Here is a 27,932-nt window from a genome sequence, read left to right as displayed (position 1 = left end):
ATGCTGGTGTGGAAAGATGTATGAGTGCCTTAAACCCTTGCAAATCAATGCTAACTAATTAATCGATAACAGAAAGAATTGTTATATTCACAGTGCTATCCAAGCAGCATTAGTAGCCTTAGGAATTATTGATTTTCTTCCTTTTGCTTCTTTTATTCACCATCCCTGTTTGCTTCCTGTGTTCACGCTGTTGAACTAGAATGTAAGATGTTCAGGTTTGGAGCTGTGATGTTTGTGAGCGTGCCAGCGATGCTGGTCAATAACAACTCACCTGCTCTTAATGTGGCCGATGTTAGGCTTAGAAAACTGAGTCTGACATCTCAGTGGAAACCTGTCTCCTTTTTCTCTCTAACATCTTGTTTCTGCCGGCTGTCAGCAGGACGTAGCAGTTGGGCCAAATATCACCAGATTTTTACTGTTCTTTCAGCTACAAATGAGGTCTTGTCCTGGAAAAAAAGAAAGGCTGACAACTGGCACTTCATTTTTATGACAGAAAAGCAAAGAAGGAAGCTAACCCAGATGTACTGAGGTTTGGCTGAGAAGTTCTAAGTTTTTTTGATAGCTGTTAAAGACACTGTGGCCAGAAACCCATGGTAGACTGCTCAGGGGATATGAAGGTGGAGTCATGCATTCTTCTGCTTCTTATCTTTGAACTTTTCTCTCTTCAGAAATTAACAGGATAGGAAAAGAGGAAGGAAGAATCCAAAACCTAGAAATTCCCTAGCAGAAGAGCATGGATGAAAAAGATTTTTGGAGTCTTTTTCTTGTGGATTTTTTGGTTTGTTTGCTTTTTTTTTTGTGTGTGTGTATGTTTTTTTTTCTTCTTAAATAATAATGTAAAAAACCTTGAAAGGGTACTTCAGTCTATAACTATTCCTCCACAAGAAAAAAAAAAAGTAAAAGTGTATCACTATTTCTGAAAATATTATGTTCAGCAAAGCAGTATGAGCAAAGCCAGGTTTCAGAAATATGGCAGAAGGTGACCACAAGGAAAGTGATTCCATTGTTTAAAGTTTTCCTAGCGTCTGTCACTGTAGTACTGTTCAAAGGATTGTTGGAATAATTTTCACTTATTTATTTATCATTTATAGTTTGTGCCTATCTTTTATTGCTGCATTATCCCTGAAGGGGGATGCTGTAACTGGAAAACTACAGTGCTTGTCTTGAGAGGATAAGAATGTAATTTGTTGAATCAGCTAGGGAGAAGATGGCGGGACAAGGCCTGGGAGGGCCCTAGGAAAGGCACAGACATTGGTTCTGTATTTTTGGAAGCAAGCCTGTAGGATTTCACTATCTAAAATGTGGTGAGGATGTAAATTATGCTGCCACTGAATAGGAAAACTTTTTGAAGCATATTGAGCTGAAGTTCAGCCTCAATAAAAATTGAATCTCAGTGTCAAACCGGTGTCTTCCCAGAGATGCAAGTTTTCAAAATAAAAAAATAGCATAGACTACTTACCCTGAGGACCTGAAGTGAGGAAGTACTGATTCCTCAGTTAATTTTAGTTCAGATACTGGTTTATTAGATACGTTATTGTATTTTTTTAGTTCTTTCTCAAGCTTTCATATCTCTTCTGCACTTACTTCTGCTCAGACTATTTGCATTAATGGTGCTGGAAAAAATGGTGTCAAGTCCTTGAGAATTATTTGGTTTCGTTTTATATTTGCAATTTTAAGATGAAGGTTATGAAGACTGACTGCCAAAAAGTGATGGTGACTGTTGGATAGCTGTAGCAGTTTGGGCCCTGGGGGACGTGAGGGAGCCATGAAGGTACAGAAGATGAGCTGTGCCGTCTTGACAGGATTTTCTCTGCAGGGTTACAGTGCTCAGGAGCCTCAGGCCCCGATTCCCACCCACTGGGAGCGCTACCCAGAAGCGGTAGGTTAGGCCTCAGTGACAATTCCAAGTTAGTAGCACTGTAATGTGTGTGTGATTTGTGTGTGTCTTACCTAAAAAAAGTCTTGTGAGAGGGGGACGGGATATTTCTAACCTGTCTTGGTAACTGGAAGGTGATGGCTCCTGTGCTGTCTGCGTTGTGACTCCATGGAGGTGGCAGAGGCTCATGAAGGGTTGCAAGTTTTCATCAGCCTCTACAATTAGGAAAGAAAACCTGATGGATTTCTCTGTTTTCCTGGCCTGTGCTTCTTGCCGAGTGCAGCTGTTTTAGCAGGGTATTGATAAAATATTTCTGGAGATCGACCACTACTCCCTGCCTTGAGTTGTGGCTGTAGCTGTGGAGCAGCAGCGTGTTGCTGGTCTGACCACCGCCTGATCTCCATCTGCAGAGGAAGAAAACAGTAATCGCACTCTTCTGGGGGTCTAGCGAACTTACAGGCAGCTCAGAAGGCAAGTGGGCTTTTATATTAAAACAGCTTGGTGTTTTATGGTGCTGTCAGTACATGACTGTATAAACTCACATACCACATCATCAGGGAGAAAGATGAGCGATGAGCTCTGGATGTGAAACTCAAATTTCTAGGTCACTGGCTGAGAGTGTAGCTCAGCAGAGGCCAGAGCTCATTATCACGTCATGGTTTGCATTTGGTCTCCTTCCAGGTGTCAGCACCAGAGCGCTCCCTCCTTTGAGGCCCTCACCCCAACCGAGCTGCGTGGTCCCACCTCAGCCACACTGCTTGCCTGCTCTCTGCTCCTATCCCCATCAAAAGGGGTTCACTTGTTAGTCTAATCTGTGCTTCATTAATGTAGAGTGATTAATGAGGTAATGGTTTCTTGGGATACATACAGATTTTGCCTGTGTAACTTTGATATGCTGAGGAAACTTGAGGTCTAAAACCTTGACCTGAGAAGCTGAGATTTCCAGGGTTGAGAGAGAATAGTTGGGTAATGCATGACACCAATTTTGGTAATAGTATACCTGAGCAAGAATAAAGCAAGTATTGCTCCATTTTCAAAATAATGTTACCAGTATATTTATACATTGCAGCTTGGGAGATGGTGCCATTGGCTAGGTATCTGTACTAATTTTGGTCAGTAAGATTAAGTGACCTTGTATTTTTTCTTCATGTAGCAGTGGCATGGAGCGTTATGAATTATACAACTGCTTTTTTTTTATGTGATGTTTGCTACCTTGAAATTTTACCCTCTGTTCCTGAGGAAGGCCGAACATTAGAGAATTTTTAAAGCAGAATCTTAATAGTTTCATATCTTTCTTCCAATATATTTCTGCTGTTCTTCTTTTCATATTTGTGGTGAACTGTGTAGTCTTCTAAATACCACCCAAATACTGCTCCTGTCATTAATAGCCAAGCCATAGTGGCTGTTAGTGCATACAGTTAGATGCTTAGTTACTTTTCAAGCCTCAAAACCTGGTAGTATTCAAATGATTACAGTTCTGAATGTAGCTGTAGTACAGCTGTCCTACCTCCTTACAGGCTGCTGCCTTTAAAATATAGTTTTATGTATATACTTATTTTTACTCCTGTCCATCAGCGTGGAAGACTTCAGAGCAGATTTTACCACAATTCATTTTGTAGGCGAGTGTCTGTTACTTTATTGATAGACTGTGGATATTTTCTGTCTTCCTACAAAAATATGAATCCTACCATTAAATTTTTATCAGAAAACAGTGTAGGAAGTACTGTTGCACCATTGTATAAAAAATGCGAGACCCTATATAAGAGCGAAAGGATATGTTATTTAAAATAATAACTGAAAGGGAAAATGAGTTTTCACTCACTCTCACAGTCTGTTGAGCCCCACACCACGTGTCCAAGAGGTCCATCCAGCAGCTGGGCACCAGGACAGGGGTGTTCAGGGTCTGTCCAGCAAAAAGACACCATGATGCTTGTGTCCAGCTGTTCGGACTGGAATCCATGGCCATGGTATGGGAGGTAAGGACACCAGGTGTCACATTCTCCACATGTCCTAGGTTCCTTTTCAGTTGCCAACAAATTTTGCATGTGTTTTTGGAGCTGGCAGTGATCAGTGTCTCCATCCTATACCACCCCAGTGAGTTGTTCCAAGTCATTGTGGTTCTTTGTCTCCAGGTCTGGGTGTGTTGTGAAACCACAGGGAGATGTGTTGGAGATCTCCATGACCTGCTCACCCGGTGCCATTCATGCAGGCCAGGCTTCCAGGCAAGCCACCATGTCCCCTGGTCCCTCCACAGCCAGACCTTCCCTCTCATACCAGTCTGAGCCACTCGGTTACAGTTCTCCGCGGTGATTTGTAGAGCTTATAACAATGTATTGAAACCAGATAAAGGTTCTTATTGTGGAGAAAGAAAACGACTTTCTGAAGTAAATTAAAAATAAATAAAACGATAAAATGAAAGTTGAGGAAGGTAGGAGAAAAAAAACCTTTTTCTTTTTCCTTTGATTTCCAATCCATACAGCTCAAATCTTTTGAATGACCGATTTAACCATGTATTTTGGAGTTCCATGGACAAGCATATAATAACCTATTTTGACTAGTCTCCTCCCCTGGAACTGACAAAGGCGCTGTTAACTCTGAAAGCTCAGTGTGTTTATGGGGACTAAGAATAGCACTGCATGCCACGTAGTATTGTCTTCTTCCAGAGGTCCAGTTCAAGCGCTGGCTGTGTCTGCATGCTACGTGAGACTTTTTTTTCGCCAGGTTTGTGCTGTGCCCTTGCACTTTCTTTGAAGACTTAAAGCCCTCAAGGCTGTTGTCTGTTTTTCTGAGGAGTTGCACAACTTCAGGTTCTTGCTAGTTTAGTTTACTTTTATTTGCAGTTAGCATAGATAAATTTCTTCAGAAGGTCTGGTTAGAAATACAAGTGTCTCATGCTTGCTTGAAAAAAAAAAAATTGTTAACTAGGGCTTCATGTGAACTCAGCGCTACCTCATGCTGTTAAAGTCTTAAAAAGTGCTGAGGAGCCTGAAAATACATTTCCCACACTAACCACAGAAGCAAAACAAATGTGGATAAGCGGGCTAGTGAACAGTCATGAATCTTCTAGATATTTGCTAATTTTCATGTTCATCAAACTTTTTTCCCAAGAAAAAATGAAAATAGACATCTCAGACTATCACCGACTCAGCAGCTGACGTTGCTGTTTTTCTGTAGAGTTTGGTGAATGAATGGATTTGGCTCAGATGAGTACATTTGGTAAACAAAAAACCACAGACAACTATAGCTAATTTAAAAGGAGAGAATATACAACAATGTAAGATATGTGTGTACATTCTAGCTGAAAAAGAATCAACCTCTCCTATCTGTTTTCTCTTTGGTTACTTGTACTGGGAACTGAAACCCATCAGAGTTGAATTTTCAGGCAAGCTGTTTCCCTCAGTGCAGGGCAGAAAACTTTAAGGAATATGTTCAGATATGATTTTTTTTTTTAAGCATTAAATTTAGGTAGTTACCTGGATGTGCAAAAAAAATTGTATTGTCTTATTTTGTTTTGACTCTTCAGCAAACTTACTGTAAGAATGTACTTTTGAAAATGTTGATAATTTTTTTTTCCCCCCTTCCTTGGCTTGTTTGTGTTAAATGTGACAGATTGAATTACTCTTCAGAGGTTTATTTCCCTTTTCAGCTCCTATGTTCATATGGAGGATTACAAGGCAAAACTGACAGAATCAGAGCGTGGAACAGTTGTTCTTTCCTGAAATTGATACTTAATGCGTGAGACTTATTCTAACCCTGATTTGTGTATTCCAGCGCTCAAATGTATTTATTTCCTTTTTTTAATCCTTGTGTATACATCTAACACCTTAATTTTCAAACCATACCTCAGTATCAGAAGTACTATTATAATATTTCTGAGCACTTCACTGGGCAGTTACTTACAAAGATGTGAAAATGCTCTTTAAATGGACCAAGTCTGGGCTAATGTAATGTTTTTGAGCTTTAACTTTTAGATGTATTTTTCATATGAAATATTAATATGCTTATATGGAGCATACTAAAAGAAATTAATTTGGTTCCTTTATAGATTTTTAAAAATAGGCTTTGGTTTTTTAATGATACATGATTTGAAGTTATTGGTTACTTTATAACCGATGCTCCAGAGTCTTTTTCCAAAATAGCTTTTTACAGCAAAGCTGTCAGTATTCATTACTTTTTGCATTTACTCAGGAAAGGTATCAGTTTGACATTAATGAGGATAATTGAGGATAATGAGCATAATGAGCATAATGAGGAAAAAGTCTTTTCCTCTTTCTACTGGGAGCTGGAATTGCCCTCTTCTCACAGGCAGTGGGAGGGGTGTTTAAACAAACTACCTTGGGTTGTGCTCGGCAAGAGAACTCTGCAAAAGCTCCTGGCTTCTGACACTATCTTTTTGGAATATCAAGCATAAATCTGTTGAGCGCTTTGTCGTTGTTTTTTCCTTCAGTACAGTGCACCGGTAGGGCTTTTTTATATTCTTAATTCTTCAAACTGAGGATGTGGAGTTTTGTTTTTCCAGACAAATGTGGATTAGGAAAGATGAGAGAAGGTATTTATGTTTCTTTTTCTGTTTGCTGGTTAACAAAGGCATATCTATGATCACTTTGACCTTGTTACTTGATGCATTTTTTTCGTGTCGTATATGTATCTGTTAATATATTATTAAAAGGAAACAAAAGCTCATCATAGATTATATGTTTGCAGTAACAAGTGTTAGAATTAAGTTGTCTCTGCAGTCCATACATGAGTATGTTTGTATTCCTTCGATGCTATATCCTTGCCTTAGTTTTAGGATTTTTAGGTACTACTTCTTAAAGTTTTAGATCTAGGGTATAGTTTGCGCTTTTCTTTCACTTCACGTAACTTGTGTACCATAAAAATGAAGTCTTTATTCAGAATAAGTTCACCCTCAAGTTGCTGTGGAACTGTGTGCTTCCTTAACTTGTAGAACACTGTACATGGAGATCTGCAATAAATGCTAGTAAATATAATTCTCTTTCCTTCTTTATTCACTCTTCTAGACCCCAGGCTTCACTAATGTATCCACTGCTGCCTTTGTCTGCCTTATGCTTTTTAATTTAACATCACTTAGCCAAGCATTGATACAATTTTATTGCCTTTGTTAGCTCATGCTTAACATAGGATTCAGAGCATCAGTGCATTTCCAGCCTGGTGCAGCCTTCAATTTGATAGCCAGGAAGGAATAAAATGGATTTTTCTGTTAGAAGTAAATGTTTTTTTCTCTGCCTAGCTTCCCCACCCCCATGGGCTGAGCAGGGCACATGTTCCATACTAAGCAGAAAAGGCATGGGAGAGAAAGCATGCGAGCAAATTTACCTGCAGACTTACCTGTCACTTGAGAAGTTGACTGTCCTGTGGCTCTCAAACTGCAGTTTGTCAGCTGGGAGAGGGAATGGAGAAAAAACAAACTGCCTCCAGCAAGCTTAAATTGCTCAGCAGGAGTCTGCATCCCTTTGGATGCAGGGAGAAAAAATAAATAAAAATGTCTGCTAATGGCAAAATACTGAAAAGCATTGATATTAGGATTATGGATACCTGCTAGGCTTGAATAGATACATTATTTCTGGGTCCTTATTGGTGAAGTTTGGGTAAATGCTACAGCCAGGCTGGGAATCCAGCAGCGAGCCATGGGACGGTGTCAACATTTTTAGCTTTTACATTGTCAGAGGAAGTTGTAAATGCTGGTGTTTAGAGAAAAAATTGATGGCTCAAATTATTGGAATTGATGCCAGATAACTAGATGTCTGAGCTGAGCTCCTTCCAGTCGTCCTTCCGACTCTGGGAGTTAGAACTGAAGGAAAGATGTGTGGTGCTTTCCCGAGTTATGGCCTCTTGGCTGTTAGATGAATGCAGAGTACTATCTAAAAGCATGATAGCCATGACTGGTATCACCATGAAGGGTGGTGAGCCTGAGTTTATAGGTCTCCTTGAAAGCCAGGGAATACGACTAGCTCAGATGTAGTGGTGGTTGGTTTGCATTTTCTTAAGGGCACGTGGATCAGAAGAACTAATAGAATAAGCCGAAGTTACACTATTCTGTCCCTGCTCTCCATATTCAGAAGGAAGTTGTCATCTTTAGTCCTGTTGCAGTAATAATTTTAAATAAAAAATAGGAAATTGAGATACCAGGATACATACCCTTCTTATGTGCTTAGGGAGGTATCTTTTCTTTGAGAGTTTGCAACTTGATTACAGAACTGCTTTCCAGCAGAAATTCATCTATTAAATCTAACGTGCTTTGTTATACATGCAGCTTTAATTTTAATTGAAAGCTACAGTTGTATAAAACTTCAGGACAGTAAAAGTGTATCTGAAAATTCCCACTGAGGTTTTAACTTATAACCCTGAACCTTTACATTCCTGCCATTATTGTACTTCCTTATGTGATGGACTGTGTTCTAGATTATGGACAAACGAGCAAGACTTATCCTTTATATTCTTTGAAACTGCTCTTGCATGGGAATGGCTTTCTGACAATGAAGCCAAGCATGTTAAATATATTAGCAGTTTGGAAGTATGCTATGAAATAAATTTCATGTCTTTTTAAGTGAAGGCTTCTGTGAAATTCAAAATATGATTTTTAATTAAAATGGTTTATCTGAAGAGGTTTTCTATTCTGGCAGTTGGTCTAGAAAAGGAATTACATAAACTACATTTTTAATGGTCTGACACTTTAATGGTCAGGATTTCCTGACAGCATGCCATAATCAAGAATGACTGGGCAGGACTTGAGACAATTGAGTTCAAACTGATTTCCTCTTCCCCCTCCAATTTTTGTGCTTTATCGCATTGTTTTCCAATGTGTATGGTTTGGTCTTTTGGCATCTTGTGCTATCAAAATTATTTTTTAATTTCCTCTTTTTTTTCCCTGTCTGATAATAATCTACATGCATGCTTTACCATAGAAGGCTCTGTGAAGTGGTTCACATGAGTTGTACTTCTTCTTGCATGTGCTTATAGCAGTTTCAGCCAATATTTCACATCTCCGTCCCAGCTGTTATGTTGTTAAGATTTAAAAAAAAAATAAAAATTGGTCTTACATACATCTTAGTGATTTTTTGGTTTGTTTGTTTTTAATTTAAATTTCTTGTTTGCTAAAGGTAGTACTTGGACCACAGATGGGACATTCTGCCCTGCCATCACATACTAACCAAGTTAGAATTATATAGTGTAAGAGATCAGTGAGCACCAGCAAACATCTTTTGAGACTGTAGCTTGTAGCAGCCTTTGCTGCTCTCCTCCGATATTCTCAGAGGACAGAGCGAGCTCAGCAATGAGTAATACTCTGTTTCTGACTGGCTGTCCTCGATGTCAGATCTGACCCCTTCTCCAGCCATTAGATTTCTTAATAAAACTATTTGTGTTTTCTACCTTCTGTAGATATAAAATACCCACCTATCTGATTAGGGTGATTGTATGTAACTCACATGGCTGTTGCTCATCGTGTTCAGTCATAAATCTATAGAGAAGAAGGTTCTCTATATACAGTATGAGGATAATGTGTTACTCAGCTAACAATTTTTAAGGATTGCTGTGATTATTTATTTTTTTTGCACCCAAAAGAAAGCTTTGCTTAGGGATGAACACTTAAACCGGTATTTTGCAGTTTAGTAGTGGTGCTGCTTTCCACAGATGAGAGAGGTTGAGAACGAGGAATGACTAGCATAGTCCTTATTTAAGAAGTGGCAAAGCCAGTAGGATTTACTTGGGGAAACTCGAAGCCCAGTTTCTCCCCTCTTATGTATCTGAATTTAGGCAAAAGAAGTATTTAAAAATAATTTTCCTGATTTTATTTCTGTAATCTGTTTTATCTTTCTGTCTGTTTTAGAGTTTTGGGGGAGAAAGAATATACCTGTTTTATTCTCAGAATAAAACTTCTCAAAATAAAGTAGGGAAGAGACTTCAAAATATGAAGTCCTGTACAAGGACCAGAATATTTGCTGGTAAGCATTTGCTCAGCCATTAAAGCAGCCAGGCAATAAGAATTTCTTGTTCTCTTCACAGTACTTCCTGAAATATGTCCAAATATTACTACAAAAAAGGAGGAAAAGGTGCTATATAGCAGAGAATATAGCAAAAAGTCTCCAGAAGATTTTAGTGATGGGGAGTTTAGAAGGGGGACAGTGACCTTTGACTTGTCTATGTTTAAAGTGCAGGGGACTGACTTCACACATCTCAGACCATGTACATTGGTGTGGAAAAGGTGGAGGAGAAATCTTCTTCTAAACTTCAGTGGATATTTTTTTTTTAAATAGTAAAATCATAACTTAAAATTTTGAAGCAATATTACTGAAACATTTCTCTTTCTCCCTTGCAGGAGACTGTTATAGTTAGATTTCTAGAAAGCACTATGCCAAATGAAAATCTAAATATTACAGTTTATGAATGAAATTGTCTGAGATATTAGCAGCAGTGGGAGAAAAGACTACTGAATCTTTGGAAGGACAAAACTACCTAGTTCTAAGGCAGAACTTCAAATTTGAGGATCATTAGTAATGGCAAGACTATATCTGCTAAGGAATTGTAATCTGGCCCAGATACCTAGAAAACTAGATATTGCCAGATGAAGATTTTGTCCCTTAGAATTTCTGCTGTGTCTCTGTGTTGACCTGTTACTGTTCATTAGCAGAAGAGTCTGCATTCTGGGGAAAGCTAAGATTAAATTTCTTGCTTGTGTTTCCAGATGCTTTGAAAGCAGAAAACAAACTTCATGTGAGTACCTGTAACTAGACAAATTGGCAACTGGTCTCCTAGTTGAGCCAACTTTCCATAAAGAATGGATGGTCATATTTGGGGGTAGAAAAATGATTTGTATGATAAAGCTTCAGGAGATTTCTGTGAGGTTTTTGTTCTGTGTTTTTTTGAATTCAATTGTCATAGTACCAGTTCCCACAATACACTAAGAAAACTCTCATTTCCTTTCTATATATACCCTCCCAGGGCATCCTTCACATTTTAGCCATGTGCATAATTAGCTACTTGTTGAAATAATCTTATCTTCTGTTTATTGATGCAGCATTCATTTATGTTTCTTTATTCCAGAGTTTGGCTAAAATGTAATATAAACATGGCTGAAGCTCAGATAAATTGTCAATAGGGAAGCGTTTCTACTGCAGAAGTAAAATGTAAGTTCTGATTTAGACATGGAGGGGAAGTTATCAATACACATACAACTTCCTCTCACTGAAAGATTTGACTTGGCTTTACAAACATTCCACTGAACCGTACTGCTGAACTGAGCCAGTTCTAAGCCCATTTCTACTTCACAGGTTGGATAATCCATTCATCTCATTAACATGTGACATTTCATAAATGCATGACAGAAGTACCAGCTTCTGTTGGTTATTTAATTCTTTTCGTCAAATTCACATAAAATCAGTGAAAGAGAGAGAGTTGAATAAGAATTTGCAATCTGGGTTCTTAGTCCACGTGGCTTGTTAGTGAGATGCTGTTTTTCTTTGCCCGTTGGTGTAGTACAATTGGACATGCAGACCCATGATCTTCATTAAACATTTCCCAAAGATAACTCACTGTACACTGCCAACACAGAGAAAGGAGAATGCCATACCTCCTGTAACCAGAAGAATTAGTCATGTAGTCTCTATTGAAAATAATAGGATGTTTGTTCGTCAGGAACTATGTATCCAGACTAAGGTATAAGAAATACGAGAGAAAGAGCGGATGTTTTTTCTTTTGGTCTTGTATATTCTAATGTATTTGGGCTGATTTTCAATCACTGTGTTTCTATTTGGGGTGTTACTGATCAGTAGGTGTGTATTACATAAAGCAAAGGAATATCTACGTAACGCAACTTATGAAAATTTGTGTGTTTAGTGGCTCTTAATAGATGTATAATTTTACTGGCAAAATATTCACATCTAGGTTGTCTTGTAAAGTGACATGACTATGGTGTTGGGAGGCTGTTATGCCTCTCCCTTCACTTTCAGGTTTTCATACCAGTATCAAGAATAATATTTTTATGAGGTACCTTTATTTAAAAGGCATCCTAAGAATACCTTAAAAAAGCAGAAATGTATTGGCTTCGTCCATCTAAGCACATTACTGAGAGTAATGTACATCACTGAAAAAATTGGAACAGCATTTATATAAAACTGGAAGTGGTTAAAATAAGTATATATTTGACAAGTTTGCAATTTCTTCTCTTTTATTGTGATCTATTAGCACAGTTTAAAATGAGTAACATTTTTCTGGTAAGTGAGCATTCACGGAATAAATGGAAAAATCTGGATAAATGCAGTATAATGCAGAACTATCCCCCATCTCTGCAAAGGCTGCTGACTCCAGCACTTGCCTGCTGCCGGCGAGCCAAGGAACCAGCCAGAGCCGTGTGCGGCGGTGCTGGCCGTGCCTGAGATCAGCTGGGCTTCAGTGCAGCTAGAGCTAGTGAGGCAGTAATAAATCCAATTTATGGACAGACTCCACTCATTACCTCTAGCGGTGCATATAGTTTGGACAAAACCCAGGGAGGTAGACCTGGCTGGTTTGCTGTGCTGTCCCCATGCTTCGGCAACCCAGGTAGGCTGGTTGGATAAATGAATAGCGGCTGCATCCTCCCATCGCTACTCTGAAAGCAAATCCAAGAGATTAAAGTGAAGAATGGCTCTTCCTTTATATTTGTCTGTAGACTGGAGACTAAGATACAGAAATGTGCATCTGTTACTAGAACAGCAGATGTTGAACTTCATTGTCTTCGTAAAAATATTCACCATTTCCCTCATTCAAATCAGGAGGTGTATTCATGGAATGGGATTTTTTTTCACTGATGTGAGTAAGGAGATTTTGGAGACAATAAAAAATTGATGATCTACAGGAATTACAGAATTGCCAACTAATGATAAAGCTATTGAAAAAGTCTGCTCTAGAAAACAGGCTGCTAATCTGAGACGCAGGAAACACAGATGTAACTTTCTGGCTCTGCTTATAATTTGGTGGGTTGGTACTGGATAGCTTGCCATCTCTTTTGAGCATTGACATCCTTATTAGGAAAAAATAATGCTTCCTTTGGTAAAATAACTAAAGATTTGTTGCTATGAAGGACTCTAGCAGTTGTTTTAGACATGGTTCTGTGTATATTAATATCACTTCTGTGAGGTAGAATGAAATGTTCTAGATGTTTATCAAAGGAGAAGACAAGGAGTTTAATTAGAATGTTTTCAATCTCTGAGAATTTTTGTGTTGTCAGTTAGACATGCAAACCTTATCCTGCAACAAGTATCACAGGAAACTTAAAGTACTGTGATACTATGTGTGCTTTAAAATAATAATAAAAAGCTTACTCCTTAAATGTGAGCTGTGCAAGATGATTTACTACCTTAGCAATGAATGTAAAAATAGCAACCAAGGATGTGATCTGCTTGATGAAAACTCTGGAGGCTCTCTCAAAAGTTTGTTGAGTATCCTCTTTCTATAGTTGGATACCGTATTTAAAAAAACGTAAAATAATTCTAGATGTATTTTCAGCTATTTTAAAAGACGGGGAGATGCCTGATGGAAGTTTTGCTTCAGCCCGACCATTCCAACTTCCTGAGAAACAGCAGGAACTGAAAGCAAATTTCAGTTAAAGGAAAAAACATGGAAAACTTGGGAAGTACTATTTAAAGCACATGTGAAGTGTCAACACTTGGCTAAGTGTAAAGTAGTACCAAAACCAGTCTATGAAAGGTAAAAATCATCATATCATATTAGCCGTGAAGTAAAATACAGTCACAGACTGTCACGGGATGGGGTGTGCTTGTTACCTTTTGGTACCTGTTCTGTGTGTTTGAATCCTGAATTATCTCATTGGTAAATAGGACAATACTTACATCCTCAAATATTTGATGCGTTTGGTTTATAAAGAGCAGGATGATAAAAACAGCATTCTTTAATACCAACTTGGGTATGAAGTAACCTTTCCTACTTTGGACGCTTGTGTTTAACATGAAACAACTTTGTTTCTCATTTAACATACATCAGGGCGTGTTGCCTTTTGACCCAGGAGTATGTTGTCTGTCTAATTATCCTTTGTATTGTTTCACTGTTCCTTGAAACTATCCAAACAATTTGGTGTGGCCCTAGCAACCAAACAATACTGTTTAACAGAGATTTCCTACAGCACTTGCTCCCAGATTTCCCACGTAGCGCCGGCTCGCATCAGAGCAAACAAACAGGATATTGTTTCAAGTGAATAACATTCAGTGTTTTCAACCGATTTATGAGAGTAGTTTTTTGTTTTTGGACTGTTGCGAGTGGTATGATTTTTTGGTTCCAGATTTCATCTGAAGTTCTGTAGGATGGTCCATGTTTTGAAGCTTCAAAACTGTTTGAAACTTTCTCTGGTAACTAAGAGTAGAGATTGGCTTATGCTTTGATGGCAAAGATTAGCAGAAAGAAATTAATCCTGTCATGAGATATTTTTTTTTTCTCCATTAAACATGCTATTTAAGATCCATGTAGACCCTTCTTACAGTGTTATCGATTGCAAGTTCATGATAAATAAATCCCACTGAACATAATTATACTAGATAATAATGTTGTTTGACCTAGTTAAGAAGTCTGATAACAGATTTTGGCTTTTCTTTAAGGAATTACTATATATCTTCTCATAAAAACAGTCAAGCTCCTTCCTCTTTTTCCCTCCTATGTGTTTTTTACTGTGTATGTTTAACTAACTGGTTTTACATAGCAGATAAACCCATGTCATATACAAGGCAAAAGTTGTTAATGTGAACCATTAATGCTGTCGTGAATTAGAGTCCTCAGCAAGTTCATAGATGAAAGTAAATCCTAGTCATTTATTCTGCCTATTGAATACACTGGCATTTCAGCAAAACTAAGATACTTGTAATCCTCTCATGACAGTGTTTATAATTGCTTCAATTTGACATTTTTCCCTTGTTTTTTTGGGGGAGGTTTATTACCAACTGAAGAGTTTGTGCATGTGAACACAGAGATTAGTGACATGTACAACTGTAGGACAGCCTTAACTCTGCTTTGCTGCTGGAAGAGCAAAAAGGCAAGTGCTGGCCCTGCCTTGACTCTCCTCTTTGTGCTGGCACAGGCGTATGTGCGGTTCAGTGCTGAGGGAATTGGACATTGTGGGTCCAACCCCTCTGGGGTTGTTCAGCCTGGAGAAAAGGAGGCTGAGGGGGAGACCTTATCACTCTCTACAATACCTGATGTAAGGCTGTCCTGGTACCACCTTCCCCTGGCTTCATGGTCATGCCCTCTGCCTTGCACTGGAATCTCTGCAATGCTTCTGGGACCTAATCTGGTTGTAGTCCAGTTGCTTCTATTTTTTCTTGCCAGGGTTGGGTTTTTGTCCAGTACAGTCATTTTGAGTTGATTTCCTGTGTTTTCGCATGAGCCCGAGGGAAGGATTTGTTTGCCGTATTGCCTGGGTTTAAATCAGCCTGAGCAGCTTTGGGGTTTCATCCTTAGGGAGAGAAGCTGTTTTGTAGTTTTAAATTTAACATACTGGTTTCTTACTGAGGATTAATTTACTAATGGAAAATAAAGATAGTACTTTGAAGATGATCAGCTCTCAATGTTTTCCTGATTCTTAAATGACAGAGACTTTTTAAAGTGATCTTTTGAAAACTGGAGACAGAAACATATTGTGTAAACACACTATTAAGACATCTACATAAAGCAAATCTAGCTGTGGTTCTTGATAAAGGAGCACATTAGTCCTTCTCAGTTTCCCTATAGAGGGAGAAGAGCTGGTTGAGTTCCAGCTTCTCTCGTCATTCAGGAGTGTGGGCTGGACCGGAGCCGTGACATGTTCCATCAGTCCCCAGTCCTGATAATGTGGGGGCTGTGGCATACTCCAGTAGGTGAATCTAGAAGGAGCCAAAGCAGCTGCTTTGCTAAGTGTCTTCTTGACCAGCCACAGCTAATGATGTTCAAAAGGGGACTTAAACTTTTCATTTCTTTCCAGTCTGTTACCTTCAACACGTGATTTAAAAGAATAGAGTCTGTTGAGTAGAACAAAGCGTTAGCTTTCTTTGAAACTCTCATATTTAGGATAGAAGCAACCGTTTACCTAGAAATGTGATGTGAAAGGAGAGTTGTTCAAAATACATGTGTTACAGCATTTTTGTTTTGTAAATTTCATACTGGGTGTTTCTGTTTGCTACCAGCTATGGCTAGAAAGGATATATTTCTTCTTTTCACCTCTTTTCTCCTCAAACCTTTGCGCTCTTGTTCTTGACACATAATGCTTTTCTCTTGTTTCCTGGGCTGCCTTGGAAACATCAGGGCTTAAGAATGACAGGAGCACAGATGCTGGAGAACGTAGACATTGTAAAGAAACAAAATATTTTTAAAGTGCCTGGCACATTTATGCTTCTGTACTGAGGGAAAAGCCAATCATCAGATATGGGATAAGAAAAAAATTTTCTTTCAAGTCAGTTGTTTTGGGTTATCGCCTTTCTTTGCAGCGTGCACTTTGGTCTGTTTCCTAACACCTTTGTGTACTTTCATCTAGCGAACTTCCACCATCGGGATCTAGAACATGGCAGCGTCTTTGATCTCCCGTTGCCTGTGCTGTGTGGCACACGCTCCTGTGTCTTTTAGGACCCGTGTTACCGAGATCAAAGTGCTAGATCAAAGTGTTAGAGGATGTTCAGAACTGCTTTATGGCAGGCAGCGTGCCTGCCTGTTGTGTTGCCTCTCGTCGCTGGGAACTCAGCTGGGTGACCTTGGCAAGTCCTTCAGCCTCAAAGACAGCGTACTGCAATTAATGCACAGGAAAAAAGATGCATTACTCTAAGTAAAGAGCAAGTTTGTACAAATAGTAATTAGGGGGAAAAGCCCAGTTCATATGTAGTACTCACAATGTTGTAACAAGGTAACCTTCCTTTTTAGCTAGAGGCTAGGGTAGTGGTGACCATTCGGTTCTCAACTCCTGCTGAATTGCTCACTTCACTAATGAGTTTGATAAATGATTCTCTCAACGGAGGTTGAGGAAGTCTGCATTACATAAAAGGTAACTTTCTGAACTGATGGAAGAAATTATGAATGGCTGAGACTCAAACTTGGGAAGATGCGGAGTGAAGTACCAAAGGTTTAGTCTCCATGGCAACCAGTATTTTCATGAATGAGCTGAACACTGAAAAAATGTTTGAGCAAAAGTTGGGGATAATATTTCGCTAATAGGAATTGCACATGTACAAGTTGAAGACACACAAAAAAATCGCAGGTTCATGAAAATTTGCCAAGTGCATCTCCTCACACTTACCTGCAAAAAGCCTTAAAGCTTCTCTGAGAAGCTTACCTGAACAAATAGCAACACATAATACAATAGATTCAGACTAGGCTCCCTATACAATTACCTTAGGAAAATCAAATCTTAATATCAGTAGGTAAGAATTCTTAATTTCAATTCCTAACACAAGTTTAGAAAGTAACATCTACAGTCATGGAATATGCTAGAGAAATATCAGATCTTTCTGGGTACATCTGGGCATCATTAGAGATGTCAATAGTTCTTTTGATTTATAGTGTGCAAGACAAGAATTGTAATTATTTACTGAAATTGTGTGTGCTAAACTCATGCATGAGTGAGTTCTGATACTTGATTTTCGGTACTGCGATTCACATTGGATGGCAGCTGTGATAATAAATAAATGTTTTTGAGTGCTTAGGGAAAAAAATAAAATTAAAAGTTGACAAATGCATGTTAATTTAAGAGTATGACAATTTCAGAATTAAGCTGAAAGCACTGATCCTTAGAGAGGGAAGCTAATATATCCAGTGTTATTTATATTGATTGATTAATATTTCTGATGAGGAACAAGTCTTTCAGATTTGTGACTAGAGAGTGGGAAAAAATAGTTATGACATGTCTAGAAACGGTTTGCGTTCTTGTTAGAAAAATCAGTTCACTGACAAAAAGTGCCCAAGGAAGTATTTCTCTTGAAGATCTTTGGATGCCAAGTAGAAACTTGAATTTCACAGATGATTTATAAAACTGAATCAAGCAGATGCCTCTCACAATGTAGGGAGATAACCCTTTAAATTGAACCTTTTGATTTTTAGTCAGTCATACTTGATCTGAAGATACCAGATACTAAAAGCTGTAATCTTTATCATGCTCATCATACAGAGTTTTCCTTCTTATGAATAACAAAAGAGTTTACAATGCAACTAATTTATGCAATTTAAAGTAGAATTTCCCACTTAATTAAAAAAAAAAAAAAAAAGTCTTGTTGAATAACTAGTTATTTCCTCCTTCTGGTTTACAGAACTTATTGTGTGAATACATCTGTGTGGTGGATGGGAAGGTTAAAGAAGTGATAAGCACTGTGTTAAGAGGCTCTGTTTTATAGCTCTTTCTTTTTTATTTTTTCTTTCTGTAGCCTCCACGCCACCCAGCAGAGTAAATAAACGCAGAGTTCCTCCAAGTGTTGTTTCCACCTGGGAAAAGAGAGGCATCATCATGTCTAACATTACTATTGATCCAGATGTCAAACCTGGCGAGTATGTCATCAAAAGCCTCTTTGCTGAATTTGCTGTTCAAGCTGAAAAGAAAATTGAAGTTGTAATGGCTGAACCTTTGGTGAGTCCTTTTTTTTTCATAGTATCCATTGAAATGGTCCTCCCTTTTTTGTAAAATAGGCTGATTCATTGTACGTATCATTACTGAAAATAACATTCCCGATATGGTTGACTTTTCCAAGGGATTAATTCAAGGATAGGCTTCTGCAAACAGAGCTGTTACCTGGTTTGTGTTTTATTGACTTCCGTTAAAACTGTTACACAGTGGTTACTGGAAACAAGACCTCTTAGTATTCATAAGTTCTGTAAAGTTACAAGAGGAAATAGCGACAACAAAAAACTGTTCCTTCATTAAGACTGCAAAGTGTGTTTCCTGTTGATGTTTCTTTCAAATAATACTTTGACAATATGCTTTCAAGAAAAGATGCACTGGGTTTGTTTTGCCCAAGTAGCAACACTAACAACTGGAAGAACATAGTCCTTGGCTTATATTGCAGATTAGGCAAAATGCAAAATTCTGGTGGTGACCCAGAGCTGTGCATCAAAGACTGAGGAAAGGGAAACATTTCTTTATACGCATCTACTTAGTTATACGTTTTATATACATGTGTGTGTACCAGGCAAGCCTCCAGCTTACCATTATTTGTCTGTTTCCTTATAGACATCCTAAACAGTCAGGAATTCAGGAGGGTTTGATAAGAAAACACAGAAACTTTGTAGGCAAAGGGGCAGCAAACAGTGAAGGGTTCATGGCTAAGAAAGGAGCAGAGAGCTCTCGGGGTGGTGATGCCAGGGGTGGAAAGGCAGATCGCTCCCCCCAGGGTGGGCTGGGAACGCTGCTCCCTTGGCCCCTTCTCCATTCCACTGGCTGTAATTCAGCTAAGCTGAAAAGCACTTTTCCTGTAGACATACCTACTTCAGAGTTAAATCTCCTAAATGGAGTATTAGTAGCAAGGTAAATATTATAGCCCTGGAGTTCACCTGTGCTGCAAAATTTGTCCCTAGACCGGATTAAATAAATGACAACAATCCAAGCCTGTGTCTCCCTGCCACACTGTTGACTGTTACTTAAACAAATGCTGTAAAATCTGTTAAGCATATGAAACTGAAACATCTTGCCAGATTAAAAATCAGAAAACCCATGAGACTAATGAAATAATGCACTTCTCAAAGAAGAGTGATTCTCGGCTCTGTTGTCTGCTGAGGTTTTATGGTGATTACATGAAGTATACCTTAGTCAGGATTTTCTATTAATAGTAAATACTAAAATCGATATTTTGTGTTTATACAGGTTGTATAAAATTCTTTGGGATAAAATAAGAAAATATAAATATTACTGGAGTAGTCATTTGTGAAGGCCTTTAACAGTTCTGTCTGGATTCATTTGCCAAGTTGAATTCATTTAAACAAAATGGTTTTTAATGCAATCAAATGTAAATTTACTTTATATTAGTAGGAAAAAATGACTGTAGAAAACCAGCAATTTAAAAGAGGTGCCAAAAGCTGTGGAAAAGTGAACAAACCTGAGTCTATATAACACAAAATGATAGAAGGGAATCCTTAGGTGTCTCAATGAAAGGAAATGTTGAAGTGGTTTTATTTTTGTGTGTAGTATTTGATGTAAATACTGAATATTCAGTTCTAGTGTATGACATTTAAAAAGAAAGGTAAAAGGCTGAAAGCGCACAGGAAAGACACTGACTGAGATTGAAGAAAAGGCCTTAATGGAAGAGAGGAAAGCCCTTTATCATTTTAGTGTGATTGGATTTTGTGGGATCACTTGGCTACAAATAATAATGTGGCAAATATATACAGTGTTATATAAATCTTTAATGTGTTAGGTGAAGCTAGGTTGTTGGATGAAGCTGCTGGAGAGAATTTGGAGCCACACCACTTAAGTTGGGAGTGAGACAGTTTTTAAAACTTGAAGATGAGCATGCCACTAGGGGAGAAATTTTTTTTTTTTTTTTTTTTTAAAGTAACTTCAGATCAAGACAGCACCCAGGGGTAAGGGGACAGTACGTTGTTGGCTAGATGTATGGGTTTCATTTAGAAGTGACTGACTCGTGATTTAAAAACAGTAACTAAATGTTTTCTCTGACTGTGAATTTACTTACCATACTCAGTGATTAACCAAGGATTTAGTTAAGAGTTCTCTGCTTGCAAAATTTTAATACCACAGTTCCCAAAGTTACAGAAAGAGATTTTCAGCAAATGCTTAAAATAAATGATTCAAGTAGCAAGTTTAACCACAGGAAGATCATCTTTTTAGTGAGTAAAGGATGCAGGCACTGCCCGGGCGCCTGGGCTGCAGGGAGCAAGGCAGCATCGCTCCTCTGGCTTCTCACTTGCAGCTCGGAGGGCAGAAACAAGACTAATTTTAATATGCTCACCTGAGCCGCCCCACTGAGGTGTGCTTGGCCACCAGAGGCCGGTGCCGGTGGATGCTGGAGAGGGGCCAACGGGTGGTACCTTTTTCCAGGGGTGCAGTTGTTTGCCCAGCACACACACACGTCTGTCTACATCCTGATCTCTGCTGCCTGCCATATGTTGACATTTCTGCTTTACACAACGGATGCAAACTGCTCTTTGGTTAATTCAATAGTGCTGTTTTGTTGGTTTTTTTTTTTTTTTTCTTCATTTCACTCGTAAAAGATAAATGCAGACCTATTATTTCCATCTCTCGCTGAACTTCGGGAAGCCAGGAAAATAAATCTTAAATTATTAATTCAGTGAAAAGTTTCCAGACCTTTACTTTACTGTTGGATAGATTTTTGTAAGTCATGTGAGACAACTGGGGCCATGACAAAGCAGAGTTAGAAGGTAACTCAAAGGCCTTGATAAACCTGTGACTGGGTTAAAGAGTGTTGTTTGGTTATGTCACGTTTGTTTGGTTAGTGTTACATTAACTACGGTGATATTTACCTTTTAGCAGTTAACATCTTTAATGCTGAGGAAAATTAATAGGAATATGAACTTGTAAGGTCTTCATTCTTTTTAATACTAAAAATCTTTTAAAGCTATATCAACATTTGAGGTACAGAAATGTCTCAATTAGGATAGAACATGGGGAGGGGCTAAACTTTCAGAACTACCTTAAAAATAGTTTGCTCTCTATTGATACGGATTTCAACTTCTTTGTCTAAACTCTTACAGATCATGTCACTTCTCTTTACTTTTTTACCAGTTTTTTCTTTAGCTATTTCTGGTTTTAGACACATGCAATGGGTTCACCTGTATAATAGTTTTGTAGTACCATGATGGAAACATGGCATGTCAGGGCATTGTATCATAAGGAAACCTAAGGAGCCTGACTTTTACCATCTTCTTATAGGAAAGTTACTTCTCTGTCTTCTTGGGAAATAGTTTTCTAGTTATTTTCCTACAACTTATTTAGCAACATATGATGTTTATATAGGGTGGAACGTTTCTCGTGTTTCTGCTTTATAGGTAAGATTATAATTATTTGTACACTTTATCTAAAAGCGTAGTATAGATAACATGAGTTCACCTACGGTAGACATTTCCTTATTAAAAAACAAATAGGGAGGGAGGAATTCTAGTTAAATGGGAATTGCAAGTGCTTTCTGGAGCTTTTAGTATCTACTGCAAAATGTCAATTCTCATAACAGTATTTTGATCAGATTTAACATGTGAAATCACATGAATTTGTAAGATTCAAAAAAGTCTTTGCCAGTGTCTGAAACCTTTCCCCCCTTGCTTTTGAATACCTAGTGAAAGAACATTGGCTAATACATCAATTGATGAACAAATAGAACTATTTTAGAATGTTAAATGCATTTTCCTGAAACTACCTTCTCCTTTAAAATATTTTTTTTATTTAGTTATACTGGAAGTGTACACAAATTACTGTTTTCTTAGACGATTGAGTGGGTTTTTTTGATTATAGAAAGTGAAAATGGTCTGACTTCTGAATTGATACCTGTATTATTTCCAGATACACTTTTGGAGTAGGCAAATGCTTTTGCTTGGGCAATGTTGAATTCAAGTTTTCAGAGGCTGTAATAGTTGCCAGAGATTGTGTCCTTTTGAACACCGAATACAGCTGCAGTCATAGCAGAAAATGCCAAAAATTGTCTTGTATTTTCAAATTTATGATTAAGACAAGTGAAAATAAGCTGCCAGATTGAATCTTGGACTTGTATGTGCAATCCCAATTTGTGTCTGTTTAACATATAGCCTGTCTGTTGCAGTATTGCAAGGGTTAAATGCCAAGCAATACTGACTCTACTAGAATTTTGTCAACACCCTGGGTGTTGTCTCTTAAACTACTGCGCAGTTACTTTGTGTGTTAACTGAGGCACAACCTGTTGAGCACAGTACTGGTTATCAGTGTTGCTGACACCTACTTTCACATCCCACACCAGGCAACTTAACAGCTCTTCCAGCTTCCTACTGGACTTAACTTGCTCCATAAAGCTCTTTGTCTGCTTACTGCAATCTAATGTGAACTATTAACTCCTTACCTTGAGTACTTCTTCTGTTTTCCTCCCCAAACATTTTGGTTCATTTATAATAAAGTGAAAAGTAGTTTAAAATTTCTTTAAGTAGCAAGAAATGCTGTTACATCCTTATATATCTTACTGGTTTTTAGCATGCCCTTAAAGCTGTTACTGTGGTACTTGGCTCACTGTAAATCATTGACCTTAGAGCCAGTACATGGGATTTAGTCTTTTTTTTTTTTTTTTTTTTTTTTTTTTTTTTCCCTTTTCTTTCTTTTTTTTTTTTTAATTTTCCGAGGTACCTTAGCAAGAGAATAAAAGTTGTATTTCTTGTAACTGTATAATTTGGTACTCTCCATAGTGACTAGTAAGAATTATGATTACATTACTATTACAGTTCATTAGTGTTTGGTTTTTTTAATGCTTTAATTCTAACTAAATTATTTTGTCAGGAATATAATTGAATTTTGCTTTTAACAGAGCAGTATTTCTTACGGTACTGGTAGCAATGAAATATTGTAATAATTATATTCTAGTAATATTGCAACTTCTCTGTACCTTAAAGTTGTTTCAAATGTGAAGCAAGTTATTACTGTCATTTTCCTTTTCCTGGACCAGGTTTTCTAGCTTTTTTTTCAGGGAAAAGCACAGGCTAGAAACACATTGGACAATTGTCTCTGCCTTTGTGAAGGCATTTTAAAATTCATTCCTGTAACGTACAATAACTGCCTTATATGAACATGAATATGCTGGTTAATTCAGATGGGAATGGCTTTCCTTGTGAGTTAGGTTTGGCACCCACCGCCAGCAATCTCTGCTCAGCACACTGCTGTGGGCCCGGCTCTTTGGGAGAGGTGTTGGACATTTTCTCTTTGTCAGTCTTTAATGCTATTGCTATTAAGCCACCTTAATTTTATCTATTAATTTTAGATCTGTATTCTTCTATTTTGTGAGTACACTTCACATCTTCAGAAATGGTTCTAGCTGAAAAATAATGCAAATATTTGCATTAAAAGTTATTTCTTTGTTCTGTAATATAACGGAGAAAGCAGGAGTCTATCTTTGATAACAGTCAATTGCATTGTGAAATTCACGTTTATTTTTATTTTTTTACAGGAAAAGCTCTTGTCCAGATCTCTTCAAAGAGGTGAAGATCTTCAGTTTGATCAGGTAGGAGACATGGAATTGAAAGCAGTTTCTATTGGATTAAGGTGGCCCCTGTTTTTGCAGAATAGTGGATATAATGTTATAATGACTTGGAACATCCATGTCTGAATTGGTGTCAGAAGATTTAAACCTTGAATGTTGTTTAGACTTTATTTTCCATTTATTTTTTTTCAATATGACAGTAAGAAACTACTAGAATAGAATAATTATTTGAAGGTGGCAGTGAAAGTTGTTGGACAAAAAAAGCTGAAATATGGTAGGGGAGAAAAAAAATTTATTTTTATTTTCCATTTATTTTTTTTCAATATGACAGTAAGAAACTACTAGAATAGAATAATTATTTGAAGGTGGCAGTGAAAGTTGTTGGACGAAAAACACTGAAATATGGTGGGGGAGAAAAATAATTTATTTCTCTTGCTGTTAACAGGCTTTCTGTAACATCAGCCTATATTACTGATTGTTTCAGTGTTAGGGGTTCTGCTTTTATAAGCAAGTAGTGTTACTTTCAGTAATATGGCTTTTACTGAGGGCTTTTTGATTCTATGGCAGAAGGCATAAGGTAAATTCCTTTGCTGAGTATGTAGTCGCACTGTGAGGCTATTCTGTTTCACTTACTGTAAGTGAATTGTACCTGGAATAACTGCTCAATTTTTTTTCATGTTTCTTGTCTTTATTTCTAATTCTTTCATAATATAGGCATATTTTTGTCCCGTAACTACTTCCTTGCAAGGAGAGGCAGCATTCAGATGAAGCCTCACTAATTGCCTGTTCCTGTTCTTAACTGTTACTGAATAGAATCTTCCTGTATGGTTTAAATTCTTTGGTGGCTACGGTATTTTGTTTTAAAACTGACTAAAAGCTAAATAATACGCAGATAGGCAATTTGTAAATCAGCAATACTACTAGTTTTTCTACTAACTCTGCCACCACCTCCCCCCTCCTACCACCACATTTTTCCTCAGTTAAGGATTTTTTTTATAAAACCCTAGTAGTCATGTCTTAAACGACATATAGGTTCTAAAAATATCCTGGGTGAAGAAAAGTAAAAGAATAAAGCATGTAACTTTTGAAATCTACCTCAGTTAAGGATGTTTTTTTATAAAACCCTAGTAGTCATGTCTTAAACGACATATAGGTTCTAAAAATATCATGGGTGAAGAAAAGTAAAAAAATTAAGCATGTAACTTTGAAATCTTGTAATATAGAAATAATAGAAATAGTTTTCTTGAAAGCTTAGTACTTTGTTTTGATTGCGTGTGTATATATATGTGTGTATAGAAATAATAGAAATAGTTTTCTTGAAACCTTAGTACTTTGTGTTGATTGCGTGTGTATATATGTATGTGTATGTATATGTGTGTTAGAGAGTTCTTATTTTGTTCTTTTGTTGTTTGTAATCAACTTTGAGTTCACCGAAATCTTAATTTTAATGGTACCGAATAAATACTCTAGAGAGTCAGAGCAGAATGGTTCCCTTGTGGTGACAGGGGTTGTGATTTTTGGTAGGGAATTTTGAACATTGTTTGGCAGAAAGAGTTACGATTGCTTCTCTCTGTTTGTTACTGGGTATATGAAGCCTGTATTAAGACCAATTCTGCAGCAGTGCAGAGGACTGCAGAGTAAAAACAGATTGGGAAAGCATGGGAGAGAGAAGGGTCCCGAGAACACAGCCAGAGCATCCTGCAGAGAAGGTAGAGCTGCTGCTGGCCAACCTTGGTCACAGAGACATCTTTACAGAGTTAGGAATTTGAGTCCAAAAAGTGGCTTCAGCTGTACTGATGTTCTGTCTGAGCTAGTAAGTGTTGTAAAATGTGAATAAAAGGAGGATGACTGAAACACAAGAGGGACTCTGGGAGTAAAAAAGTATGTAGTTGACATGCTCTCAGCTCAGTAAGTGATGAGAAGGGGGATGGAGCAGGAAGGCGTGTAGTATTGCCTGTCCCTATCATGAAAAAGTCAAGTAGGTGTTTAATGGGATTGCAAGTTGTTTCTGTTGGAAGAATAACCAGACCAAGAGGGCTGCTGTTAGATCTGAGTGTGCAAAATCAATGGTTCCTAATTTTCAAAGAGTACAATTCTTGAGGTTTTAATTGGAACAAAACTTTCATTTTAGCTAAGAGTTAAAACTTTGGAAAACAAGAAAGAAATTTGTTGTTGATACACTTCTAAACTGTTATCCCTTTATCATTCCCAGTGCATCAAGAAGCTACTGGAGAATTTTTTTATAGAGCATATATTCCATTTCTTAAAATATTTTTGCTTGTACAGCTTGAAACTGAAATAGCATGTATTTTTCTTCCTTTGTTTCTTGTAGGAATCATACTTGGCAATTTCCTACTCTTGTCCTAAGACACCAAAACTTAATGATCACGCAGAAGCATATCTTGGTGACTGAAAGCAGAAGTGTCTCTGGGGTTTAGGCTTCTTCATGATTTAGGCACAACTTGAGTGTTGTTTTTAGGATCAGAATTTTGGCCATAGCTGGAATTTGGGCTCTAGCATCTTACTATAATTTTGCATCTCTCTCTCCCTACCTGTCAGTATACCGTTGGGTATGTTAATTGCAGCAATTAGCAATATGTTAACAGCCTTTAAGACTAGAGCACGCTTTGCTGTTTCATTCCAAGGAATATAAGTATCATCATGATGGCTACAGCAGTTCTGTTCTCTTGAGTGTTACAGGATCTCTGTTTGTCTGGATTGCTGCTTTCAACCTAGGCATAATTTAATGCAAATATAAAAGTGTTTTCTTACATTTTTTATATAAGTTGATCTTGAATTTATTATCCAAGCAGTATGGTAATTATTTTAAATAAAAAGAATAAGCATATAGCTCAAGTTCTGCTTAGCAGCTATGTAATACAAGCAAAGATTTTTGTCTTGTAATTCCAATGCCTTCTCATTAATTAGAATGTTAAGGATGCGAAACAGGGCAGGAAATAAATACTTGTAATGTGAAACTGATTTTTCATTTCAAGAGAAAAATTCTTTACAATACCAGTAGTTTCTGGGTTTAGCACTTTACCAATGACAATTTTTTTTTTTAATGCATGTGATACAGTTTGTTTCTGTGGAAGATGATGTAAATCATCTAACTGCTGGAACGTATATGAATGTTGGTAATATTAATATACTGTGTAAAGTTGAAGGAAAACCTAAGGAAAAGGTTTAGTAAAGCTTAAAATGCAGCTTTCTTCTTTTTCTTCTGCTAATAAACATATCAGTTCAGGAGGGCAGAGGAGTAGAAGTGCTTTCTGGCATCATTTTATGTTGACAGCACAGGGTGACTTAAGCATTTGCTTAATCTGTTCCTGTCCTCTTATGTGTGCAGTTGCAGTCCTGCTGTGTGAACATAGCTCTGCCCAATGTATTGGATATATCTTTCTTTTTAGAGAAAGAGAGCTTGTTATTTTTAGAGAAAGAGATATTAATGTATTTTCCCAGTGTTTAAGTAATTAGGGGTATGGGAATTGACAGTAAATTCTGAACACAGAACACATTTTTGGGTTGCTGTGGTTCTTCACCAAGGTTAGCTTTAGCTTTCATTCTAAGGATTGCTAGTTGTGTTGTCGATTTTATGCTGACCCTAATACCATCCGTTTAGTAACTCATGAGGAGGTTTCATTCTTTCTGTTTTCTTAAACTTTTTTTCCCCCCAAAATGTATGAATACTTTTAACTTGTGATATGATTCTCGTTTTTTCAGATTGCTTTATCATGCTAAACTATTTTTCTTACTTTTTTCAGTTGATAAGCTCTATGAGCTCAGTAGCAGAGCACTGTCTCCCCTCCTTATTACGCACCTTGTTTGACTGGTACAGGCGTCAAAATGGAACAGAAGATGAATCTTATGAATACAGACCTCGATCTAGCACAAAATCAAAGGGGTAAGAGTTTTCCTTGCAA

The 27,932-nt window shown here is 37.6% G+C and overlaps 1 protein-coding gene across 1 annotated transcript in view; it reads left to right on the top strand.

Moving 5' to 3' along the window:
• FRYL (FRY like transcription coactivator) overlaps positions 1–27,932 on the top strand; it is a 162,065-nt gene that overhangs the window by 23,087 nt on the left and 111,046 nt on the right. The window contains exons 2-4 of the mRNA XM_014945555.1: positions 18,259–18,458; positions 23,977–24,030; positions 27,774–27,913. Coding sequence (XP_014801041.1) covers positions 18,259–18,458; positions 23,977–24,030; positions 27,774–27,913 — 394 coding nt within the window. The remainder of the gene's footprint in view (positions 1–18,258; positions 18,459–23,976; positions 24,031–27,773; positions 27,914–27,932) is intronic.

The sequence above is a fragment of the Calidris pugnax genome, unplaced genomic scaffold, assembly GCF_001431845.1.
Source record: "Calidris pugnax isolate Ruff unplaced genomic scaffold, ASM143184v1 scaffold58, whole genome shotgun sequence".
Classification (NCBI taxonomy): domain Eukaryota; kingdom Metazoa; phylum Chordata; class Aves; order Charadriiformes; family Scolopacidae; genus Calidris; species Calidris pugnax.
This window is presented reverse-complemented; position numbering and strand designations above follow the sequence as displayed.